Consider the following 12341-nt stretch of genomic DNA (forward strand, 5'->3'; position numbering starts at 1 on the left):
AACTAGATTTAACTACCAAGGATCAATGTTCCCTCTAATGTTTCATGTGTCTGAGCGAACACACAAACTCCCTGAGCGTCCCTTGGACTACTGTGAGCACCAGCAGACGTGTGCACTGTGGTCACGCCAGCATCGAATCCATCCAACTTACATGGTTTATTAAAGTAATCAAATTACAGCATTTACATTTATCTTAGACGACTTTTAATTAACTGCTTTAGCCCACTTACAATGTTTTAGAAAAATTGGTTTTGTAGCATGTTAACACTATTGGAAGTAAAAATAACTTGAACTCCAGTTTTGAAAACACAACTTTGTTTTTTTTTTTTATAAAGCTCTGACTTGTATTATGAGTCTGTGGTCTGGGAGAGAGTCTGTAACTCTGTCTGCAAAATACAGTAAATAATGACCAATGTTGGGCAATTAATTATATAGTTACTTCTTCAAAAAAGTAACTGAGTTATGCAAACAACAAAGTTTTTTGCAGCTGTTTACCTAAAAATGCAGCCAAGGCGTTTTTTAAACAAACATTTCAAACTATTTACAGAACAATCAGCTGTTCTGCATCAAATCTGATGCCACACAAATTATTTGTGTCACTCCAAAAAATAATTTCTGTCCACTATGAGATGAAGGAGAACAACAGCCTGATACCTGCAGGCCTGACAGCAGCAGATGTAACACTGCTGTAACACCTGTAACACTCAGCAGTCGCCTCATTGTTCTGACACACAACAGAACTATTGACTACACTACACACTAACTACACAAGATATGTGCTAAACGTCGCAACACACGACAACACACTAACTACACACTCCAAACACGCTAAACGTCACAAATCTCTCACATCTCAAAACTCGCTCTCTCGCTCTTTTTCTGCTGTCTTCTCGCTCTCTCTCTCTCTCTCTCTCTCTCTCTCTCTTGCCGTCACTCCTAAACTTCCCCCTTCCTAAACAACTGTTGCCATGTTGCCATATCATTTTTTGATTGGTCAACATGGTACATTTTTCGACCAATAGGAAAGGGAGAGGGGTTTGGTGTTGTTTTTGCTCACAGGCTTTCAAGCGTTTTCCTCATAAAACACCATTTTTACCGTTTCTTCCTGCAGTAAATATAAACAACGACAGTATTCAGGAAGAAAACCAAACATTGCAGATATTTTTATCATAACTCTGGTTTTCGTGGCCGATCAACACAATTTAAAAACTGGTATAACGTCCACACTTTTCCCGTCAGTTGTTCCGTCTGTCCTGCTCACATCTCCAATGGTTGTGCACGTTGTCATTAACGTGGCTTCACTCCACATCAGCCGCTTTGCTCGATAAAACACCGGCACATAAGGACGCTGTCAGAGCCTGTCAACCACGTTGATTAGCTGCATATATACGAATGTGAATCGCATCATTGGCTGGACTATGGGATAAGGCGGCATCGTTCTAATCCCATACGGGAGCAGCCAGTCACTGACTAACACTGCAGAACAGGATTGTTAAAGTTTTAATTTTAATTTCAATTCAGGTTAGATTTTTTTTTTTGTGCGCAGAGACTGTGCCAGCAGTGCGCAATTGCCCATGCGTGCAGCTTAGAGGGAACATTGCTGAGGATACTTTTTTGTCAAACTTAGCTGTTAAAGAGGACACCTAAGTTGTTAACAGTGCCAGAAAGAAAGGTGCCAAGGGGTCCAAGAGTATCAGCAAATTGGCGCTGTGAAATATGGTTGTCGAACAGCACGATTTCTGTTTTCTTCTTGTTCAATATAAGAGAGTTATCAGAGAGCCAATCTTTGACCTCTCTCAAACACTCTAGCAGACAGTGTACTGATGACCAAACATCACCAGAGAGCCGAAAGTAAATTTGAATATCATCAGCATAAAGTGATAGGAGATATTATACTTCTCTAAGATAGAGCCTAGGGGCAGCATATACAATGAAAACAACATAGGGCCCAACACAGATCCCTGGGGCACACCACAGTAGAGGGGAGCAACAGAGGAAGAGCAAGTAAGTATGTAAGACCTGTCCGACAGATACGATCTAAACCAGTTCAGGGCATTACCCATTATGCCTACTGTATGCTCAGGCCTCAATAGGAGGATATTATGGTCAACCATATCAAAGGCAGAAGTCTAGTCCAATAAAACTAAGAACGTAGAGCACTCTGAGTCGGCAAATAAAAGAAGGCCATTAAGGACTCTCAGCAGCGCTGCTTTGGTGCTATGGCGTGGTTTAAAGCTAGACTGGAATTTATCGCTAATATTATTTGCATCCAAGGAGGCCTGCGTCTGCGAGAGGACCATCTTCTCCAATGCTTTAGACAACAATGGAAGTTTGGAAATAACACAGACATGCCACACTCTTTCTTCTGCTTTTGATGCCATAAGTGGAGGTTTTCCACACAGGCTAGGTTTGGATTTGGGGGTTTTTCCCCTTAATAATAAACACATGCATTTAGAAACTTCAGTTTGCGTTTACATGTGTTATCTTTGACAAATATTTTCATTGTTTGATCTGAAACATGTAAGTGTGACAAACATCAGGAAATCAGGAAGAGGGCAAAGACATTTTAAACTGCAGAAACGATGACACGGACTGACTTTAGAGTAAAAACAGGGAACATTGTACTTCCTGTTACAGCCCGCAGACATTTGCAGTAACTAACCAAACGGAGATGAGATAAGAAAAGAAGATTGTTTCTGTGTGTAGGACTCACCTATAATGGACAAAGTGAGAACCACAAAGTCCACCATGTGCAAGACATTTCTGAAGTAATGCTGTCTGAGTGCAATGATCTTCAGGATAAACTCAACAAGGAAGATGGCCACAAGGATGAGATGGATCCAGTGCAGGACAAGTGACTCCTCCATACTCTGATCATCAGTCTCCACCATTAGAACCACCATGTTGAAGAAGATAACCACCACCATGAAGATCTCAAAGTACAGAGCGGTGACCAGGTCAAACAGCCAAGCCAGGCAGCAATTCTGGAGACAAAGACGTAAGCTTTAAACACTCCGGCAGTCAGTCGGTTTGCTGACACTGCAAATAGTTTTCAGTAAAAACCCTCTTACAGGAGAAACTTTGTGATTCAATGTTATCTTAATCACTGCTGAAACAGAATTTGTTTCTTCACCTCCACAGTAGGAGGCAACAGGCTAATATATGAAGGCTGGTGTAAGAGTCTGATTGACAACTGATGACTCTCTCTACTGCACAAAATGAGACTCGTCCTTACAGTCATTAATCTGACAGCTCTAACATTCATTACCTTTATTACTGCAACGCCTCCATACGTGCCTTCACGTGCTACATATGAACATATATCCATAAGTATCTGGACTCTGATGCGTATTTTAGTGTCTGCACACCGTGAGTTTTAAAGGTTTGTAAAAATATTCCATCAACTGTTGTTTCATGCAGTCCCCCGTTTTCAGAGGCTCAAAGGTGACAAACAGTAAAGCCCATTCCCTCATTATTCAATGAAAGTTTAAGCAGTTACAAAACCTGAAACTGATTCAAGGTGTTGTATTTAGGATCAGAGCATCTAATTGAGTCAAGGGGATTCTTGAGGAGGTTGGTGAAACTCTTTGAAAGTCTACGATCAATACAGAGAGTTTACAACAAGATGCAAACTACTGGTTACACTCAAGAAGTGCTAGAATAGATTTTACCAGAAAACATCTAAAGGAGCGTGCACAGGTCTGAGAAACATCTTTGGGCCAATGGAAGCGAGATTAACTTTCAAATCAAATCACTTTTATTGTCACATCACATGTGCAGGTACTCTGGTACGGTACATGCGAGTGAAATTCTTGTGTGCAACCTTCACAAGCAACAGAGGTGTGTAAAAATACAATAACATAAGAACAAGCAAAATATAAGAATGGCTAAATCTGAGAATTATATGAATAAATATATGTACAATATAAGAGTGTATGCGCATTACTGAATGTGTACACTAAATATAAATATCTACGTGTGTGTGTGTGTGTGTGTGTGTGTGTGTGTCTATACATATTTTACAAATTAAATAGAGTAAACAATAAATAAAATATATAAAATATACAGAGGTTGGTAGTTGGACATGTGCAAAACAAGTGGCATTTATATACAGTGTGGAGTGCATAATGTTGAAGTTCCAGTAGTGAAGCTGAGGTGTCTATGAAGTGTTCAGCAGTCTGATGGCCTGATGGAAAAAGCTGTCTCTCAGTCTGCTGGTTCGGGACCGGATGCTGCAGAACCTCCTTCCTGATGGAAGCAGTCTGAACAGTTTATGGCTGGGGTGACTGGAGTCCTTGATGATCCTCCCCGCTTTCCTCAGGCACCGCTTCCTGTAGATGTCCTGGAGGGAGGGAAGCTCACCTCCAGTTATCCGTTCAGAGCACCGCACTACTCTCTGGAGAGCTTTGCGGTTGTAAGCGGTGCTGTTGCCGTACCAGGTGGTGATGCATCCAGTGAGGATGCTTTCAATGGCACAGCGATAGAAGGTCCTGAGGATGCGGGGGCTCGTGCCGAATCTTTTCAGTCTCCCGAGAAAGAAGAGGCGCTGCTGCGTCTTCTTCACTGTTTTGTTTATGTGTCCTGACCACGTAAGATCCTCAGCCAGATGTACACCAAGGAAGCAGAAGCTGCTCACTCTCTGCACAGCAGCACCGTTGATGGTGATGGGGGTGTGTGCTTCTCTGCACCTCCGGAAGTCCACTATCAACTCCTTTGTCTTTGCGACGTTGAGGGTGAGATGGTTGTCTTGACACCAGTGGGTCAGGGCGCTGACCTCCTCCCTGTAAGCCGTCTCATCACCGTTGGTGATAAGACCCACCACTGTAGTGTCGTCCACAAACTTCACAATGATGTTGGAGTTGTTAGTGGCCGTGCAGTCGTAGGTGTAGAGTGAGTACAGGAGAGGGCTCAGTACACACCCCTGTGGAGCACCAGTGTTCAGTGTGATGGGGGATGAGGTGATGCTGCCCAGCCTGACCACTTGGAGTCTGTCAGACAGGAAGTTAAGGATCCAGCTGCAGAGGGAGCTGCTCAGTCCTAGATCCTGCAGTTTACTGTCCAGCTTCGAGGGAATGATGGTATTGAATGCTGAGCTGTAATCTACAAACAGCATTCTCACATACGTGTCTCTCTTCTCCAGGTGTGACAGGGCAGTATGTAGTGTCAGGGCTATGGCATCATCAGTGGACCTGTTGTAGCGGTATGCAAACTGTAGAGGGTCCAGTGAGTTGGGTAGTGAAGAGCAGTTGAAACCTCTGACCAGCTTCTCGAAGCATTTGCTCACGATGGGGGTCAGGGCTACAGGTCGCCAGTCGTTCAATGATGAGATGGTGGAGGATTTGGGAATAGGGACGATGGTGGCCACTTTGAAGCAGGCTGGGACTACAGACAGAGAGAGGGAAAGGTTGAAGATGTGTGTAAACACTCCAGCCAGCTGAGCCGCGCATGACTTGAGGACGTGGCTGGGAATCCCGTCCGGACCAGTAGCTTTGCGTCCGTTCACCTTCCTGAAGCACTTCTGCACATCCTCCTCAGACACAGTGTGCGCACTGACGTCATCCGCGGTGCGCACACTGTCCGGTCTCATGGTGTTCGCTGTGTCAAATCTAGCATAGAATACGTTTAGATCCTCACACACAGAGGCCGTGGTCTGCGGTGTGCTGGTTTTCCTTCTAAAGTCTGTGATTGTGATTAGTCCCTGCCACATACTCCGAGGGTTGTCAAACTGTTGTTCCACCCTGTCCCTGTACTCACGTTTGGCTACTTGTACCCGAATGACTGGAAGATTTCATTGCATTCGTTTAGCACAAGTTCACTATGACGGTTTCCTCAAGGTAAGACCTACAATATGACTCCAACAATCAGGTGTACCCTGATTACCACGCACTTAAAAAAATGGGAAGAAAAAACTCCAGCTGGTGACCTGAAGTACTCCACACTTAGACCTACTGAATCACTTGTACAATGTCGACCAATCAAAAATGATATGGCAACATGACATTTGGTTGTTTAGGAAGAGGGGGAAGTTTTAGGAGTGACGGCGAGAGAATAGAATAGAATAGAATAATCCTTTAATTGTCCATATATTGTGAATGTGTGTCTTTCATATTTGCAGGTCAGTAAATGTGTGGGATATTTTGTATAGATATGGCAGGCATTTTTGAGGGTTATAACACAGATTTTTCTCCTGCCTTTGATCTGAGCTACTCTGAGTGAACAAATGCAAATGAGCAATGGGTGGTTTGCACAACAGAAGCAGGAGGAGAATCGAGCTGATGACCTGTGAAAAACTCAGCAGGGGTGAATAACACCTTGGGACTTGCGCCAGAAAATAAAAAAGTCAGTAATTCTAATAGGTTTTAGGTTCAGGGGATTTACGCAAATTTGCGCAGGGTTAGTAAATCTAGTGTTAAATTAAATAAAGTTAACTACAGATAAGAGGCAAACCAGGTTGTTGTGCGAATCGGTTGATTAAATTATTGCAGTTACAGCGCAGATGTACCTATGATTGTTGGGAGCAGTTTTGATTGCACAGTCTGAGGAGGAAGGACCTGCGGAAACGCTCCTTCATGTATCGAGGATGCAGCAGTCTGTCACTGACGCAGCTCTGCAGTTCAGCAACATTTACATGCATGGGGTGGGAGGCTCTGTCCATCAGAGATGTTATTTTGGCCACAGTCCTTCTGTCTCCCACCACCTGCACTGGGTCCAGGGTGCATCCCAGAACAGAGCCGGCCTTCCTGATGAGTTTATCCAGCCTCTTCCTCTCAGCTGCCGATAAACTGCTGCTCCAACATACCACACTGTAAAAAATGACAGATGCCACCACAGAGTCATAGAAGGTCTTTAAAAGCGCTCCCTGGACTCCAAATGACCTCAGCCGCCTCAGCAGGTAGAGTCTGCTCTGACCCTTCCTGTAAAGAGCATCAGTGTTGTGGCTCCAGTCCAGTTTATTATTCAGGTGAACACCCAGGTACCTATAAGAGTCCACTATCTCAATGTCCACTCCCTCGATGTTCACTGGTGTCAGTGTGGTGGGTCTGCGTCTCTGGAAGTCCACCACCAACTCCTTGGTTTTCCTGGTGTTGATCAGCAGGTGGTTCTGCTGACACCAGTCTACAAAGTCCAGAGTCCACTGTCTGTACTCTGAGTCGTCCTCACCTGTGATGAGGCCGACTATGGCAGAGTCGTCAGAGAACTTCTGTAGGTGGCAGCGTGGGGAGTTGATGGAGAAGTCTGCAGTGTAAAGGGTGAAGAGGAACGGTGCCAGCACAGTTCCCTGTGGGACCCCCGTACTGCAGACCAGCATGTCAGAGACACAGCCCTGTGACCTCACATACTGTGGGCGTTCTGTGAGGTAGTCCAGTATCCACTGGGACATGTGGTGGTCCACTCCCGATAGCTCCAGCTTGTCCCTCAGAAGTCGTGGCTGGATGGTGTTGAAAGCACTGGAGAAATCAAAGAACATGATCCTCACAGTGCTTCCAGGCTTCTCCAGGTGAGTCAGAGCTCGGTGCAGGAGTAGATGATGGCGTCCTCCACCCCGATGCCAGGCTGGTAAGCAAACTGCAGCGGATCCAATGAAGACCTCACCAGGGGCCGCAGATGGTTTAGAACCAACCTCTCGAGGGTCTTCATCAGATGTCATGTCAGGGCTACCGGCCTGTAGCTGCTGAGGTCCTTGGGATGGGAGGTCTTTGGTACCAGTACCACACAGGAGGTCTTCCACAGCTGTGGAACTTTCCCCAGTGACAGGCTCAGGTTGAACAGATATCCTAGAATGCCACACAGTTCATCTGCGCAGCACCTCAGGAGAATGGAGCTGATGCCATCTGGACCTGCAGCCTTCCTCACCTTGATCTTGCGAAGCTCATTCCTCACTTGAAGTGCTGAGATAGAAAGAGTGGATTTTGCGAGGAGGGGTGTGTATGTTGGAGTCCACAGAAGCCGGGGTGGGTGTGATGACTGGGAGCTGGGAGGTGTGAAGCTGAGAGGTGTGAAGTCCTGAGATTCAATTCAATTCAATTCAATTTTATTTATATAGCGCCAAATCACAACAAAAGTCGCCTGAAGGCGCTTCATAGATACAGAGAAAAACCCAACAATCATATGACCCCCTATGAGCAAGCACTTTGGCGACAGTGGGAAGGAAAAACTCCCTTTTAACAGGAAGAAACCTCCGGCAGAACCAGGCTCAGGGAGGGGCGGCCATCTGCTGTGATTGGTTGGGGTGAGAGAAGGAAGACAGGATAAAAGACATGCTGTGGAAGAGAGACAGAGGTTAATAACAGATATGATTCAATGCAGAGAGGTCTATTAATACATAGTGAGTGAGAAAGGTGACTGGAAAGGAAAAACTCAATGCATCATGGGAATCCCCCGGCAGCCTACGTCTATTGCAGCATAACTAAGGGAGGATTCAGGGTCACCTGGTCCAGCCCTAACTATATGCTTTAGCAAAAAGGAAAGTTTTAAGCCTAATCTTGAAAGTAGAGATAGTGTCTGTCTCCCGAATCCAAACTGGAAGCTGGTTCCACAGAAGAGGGGCCTGAAAACTGAAGGCTCTGCCTCCCATTCTACTTTTAAATACTCTAGGAACAACAAGTAGGCCTGCAGAGCGAGAGCGAAGTGCTCTAATAGGGTGATATGGTACTACAAGGTCATTAAGATAAGATGGGGCCTGATTATTTAAAACCTTGTATGTGAGGAGCAGGATTTTGAATTCAATTCTGGACTTAACAGGAAGCCAATGAAGGGAAGCCAAAACAGGAGAAATATGCTCTCTCTTTCTAGTCCCTGTCAGTACTCTTGCTGCAGCATTTTGGATTAGCTGAAGGCTTTTCAGTGAGTTTTTTGGACATCCTGATAATAATGAATTACAGTCGTCCAGCCTGGAAGTAATAAATGCATGAACTAGTTTTTCAGCGTCACTCTGAGACAGGATATTTCTAATTTTAGAGATGTTGCGCAAATGGAAGAAAGCAGTCTTACATATTTGTTTAATATGTGCATTGAAGGACATGTCCTGGTCAAAAATGACTCCAAGGTTCCTCACAGCTTTACTGGAGGCCAAGGTAATGCCATCCAGAGTATGAATCTGGTTAGATACCATATTTCTAAGATTTTCAGGGCCGAGTACAATAACCTCAGTTTGATCTGAATTAAGAAGCAGAAAGTTAGCGGCCATCCAGGTCTTTATGTCTTTAAGACATTCCTGCAGTTTAACTAATTGGTGTGTGTTATCTGGCTTCATGGACAGATAGAGCTGGGTGTCATCTGCATAGCAGTGTAAATGTATGCTATGTCTTCTAATGATGCTGCCTAAGGGAAGCATGTATAATGTAAACAGAATTGGTCCTAGCACTGAACCCTGTGGAACTCCATAATTAACCTCAGTGTGTGAAGAGGACTCTCCATTTACATGCACAAATTGGAGTCTATTAGATAGATATGATACAAACCACTGCAGTGCAGTACCTGTAATACCTACAGCATGTTCTAATCGCTCTAATAGGATATTATGGTCGACAGTATCGAACGCTGCACTGAGGTCTAGCAGGACGAGCACAGAGATGAGTCCACTGTCAGAGGCCATAAGAAGATCATTTGTAACCTTCACTAAAGCTGTTTCTGTGCTGTGATGAGCTCTGAAACCTGACTGAAACTCTTCAAATAAACCATTCCTCTGCAGATGATCTGTTAGCTGTTTGACAACTACTCTTTCAAGGATTTTTGATATGAAAGGAAGGTTGGAGATTGGCCTATAATTAGCTAAGACTGCTGGGTCTAGAGATGGCTTTTTGAGTAAAGGTTTAACTACAGCCAGCTTGAAGGCCTGTGGTACATAGCCGATTATTAGAGATAGGTTGATCATATTTAAGATCGAAGAATTAATTAATGGCAGGACTTCTTTGAGCAGTTTTGTAGGAATGGGGTCTAAAAGACACGTTGATGGTTTGGAGGAAGTAATTATTGAAGTTAACTCAGAAAGATCAATTGGAGAAAAAGAGTCTAACTTAACATCAATGGTACTAAGAGTAGCTGTAGATAATATTACATCTGTGGGATGATTACTGGTAATTTTTTCTCTAATGATAAAAATTTTATTTGTGAAGAAGTTCATGAAGTCATTACTAGTTAACGTTAAAGGGATGGTTGGCTCAACAGAGCTCTGACTGTTTGTCAGCCTGGCTACAGTGCTGAAGAGAAACCTGGGGTTGTTCTTATTTTCTTCAATCAGTGATGAATAGTAAGATGTTCTGGCTTTGCGGAGGGCTTTCTTATAAAGCAGCAAACTATTTCTCCAGGCTAAATGATGATCCTCTAAATTTGTGACACGCCATTTCCTCTCCAGATTACGAGTCATTTGCTTTAGGGTACGTGTTTGAGAATTATACCACGGAGTCAGGTACTTCTGATTAGAGACCTTAGTTTTCACAGGAGCTACAGTATCCAGAGTCGTACGTAGTGAGGAGGTGAAATTATTAACAAGATAATCGACCTCTGTTGGGGTAGCGTTCAGATAGCTGCTCTGCTCTGTGTTGGTACAGGGCATTGAAGATGATAACAGTGGGTGGATTATATTCTTAAACTTAGTTACAGCGCTTTCAGAAAGACATCTACTTTGATAAAATCTACTCTCCACCGCTGTGTAATCAATTATTGTAAATGTAAATGTTATCAGGAAATGATCAGACAGGAGAGGGTTTTCAGGAAACACTGTTAAATGTTCAGTTTCTATGCCATATGTTAAAACAAGATCTAGAGTGTGATTAAAGTGGTGGGTGGGTTCTTTTACATTTTGAGAGAAGCCAATTGAGTCTAATAACAGACTAAATGCCATGTTGAGGCTGTCATTTTTAGCATCTACATGGATGTTAAAATCACCCACAATAATTATTTTATTTGAGCTCAGAACTAAATTAGATATAAAGTCTGAGAAATCAGAGAGAAACTCTGTGTTATGCCCAGGTGGACGATAGATGATAACAAGTAAGACTGGTTTCTGAGTTTCACAGCTGGGGTGGACAATGTTAAGCATCAGGCTTTCAAATGAATTAAAAGTCTGTCTGGGTCTTTGGTTGACTAATAGGCTGGTGTGAAAAATTGCTGCCACACCGCCCCCTCGGCCTGTGCTTCGAGGTTTCTGGTAGTTAGAATGACTCGGGGGTGTTGATTCATTTAAACTAACATAATCATCCTGCTGCAACCAGGTTTCTGTAAGGCAGAGTAAATCAATTTGTTGGTCAATTATTAAGTCATGTACTAACAGAGACTTGGAGGAGAGAGACCTAATATTTAATAATCCACATTTCACTGTTTTACTCTTTGGTTCAGATGTGGATACTGTATTGTTCTTTCTTTGTGATTGTTTATGTTTAAGTTGTTTGTTGCTGGTTTTTAGTTTGTTTTTTGTCTTTTTGGAAGCTGACACAGTCTCTATGGAGATGGGTTTTTGGGGGGGTAGCAGGAGGAGAGAAGCTGCAGAGAGGCGTGTAAGACTGCAACTCTGCTTCCTGGTCCCAACTCTGGATAGTCATATTTTGGGGGGTTTAATAAATTTGTCCATATTTCTAGAAATGAGAGCTGCTCCATCCAAAGTGGGATGGATGCCGTCTCTCCTAACAAGACCAGGTTTCCTCCAGAAGGTTTGCCAATTATCTATGAAGCCCACATCGTTTCTGGGACACCACTCAGACAGCCAGCAATTTAAGGAGAACATGCGGCTAAACATGTCACTCCTGGTCTGATTGGGGAGGGGACCAGAGAAAACTACAGAGTCCGACATTGTTTTAGCAAAGTTGCACATTGATTCAATATTGATTTTAGTGACCTCCGATTGGCGTAACCGGGTGTCATTACTGCCGACGTGAATTATGATTTTACTGAATTTACGTTTACCCTTAGCCAGCAGTTTTAAATTTCCTTCAATGTCGCCTGCTCTGGCCCCTGGAAGACAATTGACTATGGTTGCCGGTGTCTCTAGCTTCACATGTCTGAGAACAGAATCACCAATTACCAGAGTTTGACCCTCGGCGGGTGTGTCACCGAGTGGGGAAAAACGGTTAGACACATGAACGGGTTGGTGGTGTACCTGGGGCTTCTGTTTAGGACTATGCTTCCTCCTCACCGTGACCCAGCCGCCCTCTTTCCCCAGCTGCTTGGGGTCTGCCGGGGAACAGCTAGCGGGGCCTACGCTATCTTCGGCTGCACCAGCTACAGGGGCCTGGCTAGCTACGGGTGAATGAAGGGTGCGAAGCCGAGTCTCCAATTCAGTAATCCTGGCCTCCAGAGCTTCAAATATGCTACATTTGTTACAGATATCATTACTGCTAAAGGAG

At 44.1% G+C, this 12341-nt stretch overlaps 1 protein-coding gene across 6 annotated transcripts in view; it reads right to left on the reverse strand.

Moving 5' to 3' along the window:
* The window catches only part of LOC146384673 (sodium channel protein type 4 subunit alpha B-like), a 64224-nt gene that overhangs the window by 25089 nt on the left and 26794 nt on the right, over nt 1-12341 (reverse strand). For all 6 annotated transcript variants that reach the window (XM_084936722.1, XM_084936720.1, XM_084936717.1 and 3 more), the window contains one exon: nt 2714-2984. In XM_084936722.1, the coding sequence (XP_084792848.1) occupies nt 2714-2984 (271 nt within the window). The remainder of the gene's footprint in view (nt 1-2713; nt 2985-12341) is intronic.

Source organism: Perissodus microlepis, chromosome 7 (genome assembly GCF_051167445.1).
Source record: "Perissodus microlepis isolate ML-2025 ecotype Zambia chromosome 7, ASM5116744v1, whole genome shotgun sequence".
Taxonomy (NCBI): Eukaryota; Metazoa; Chordata; class Actinopteri; order Cichliformes; family Cichlidae; genus Perissodus; species Perissodus microlepis.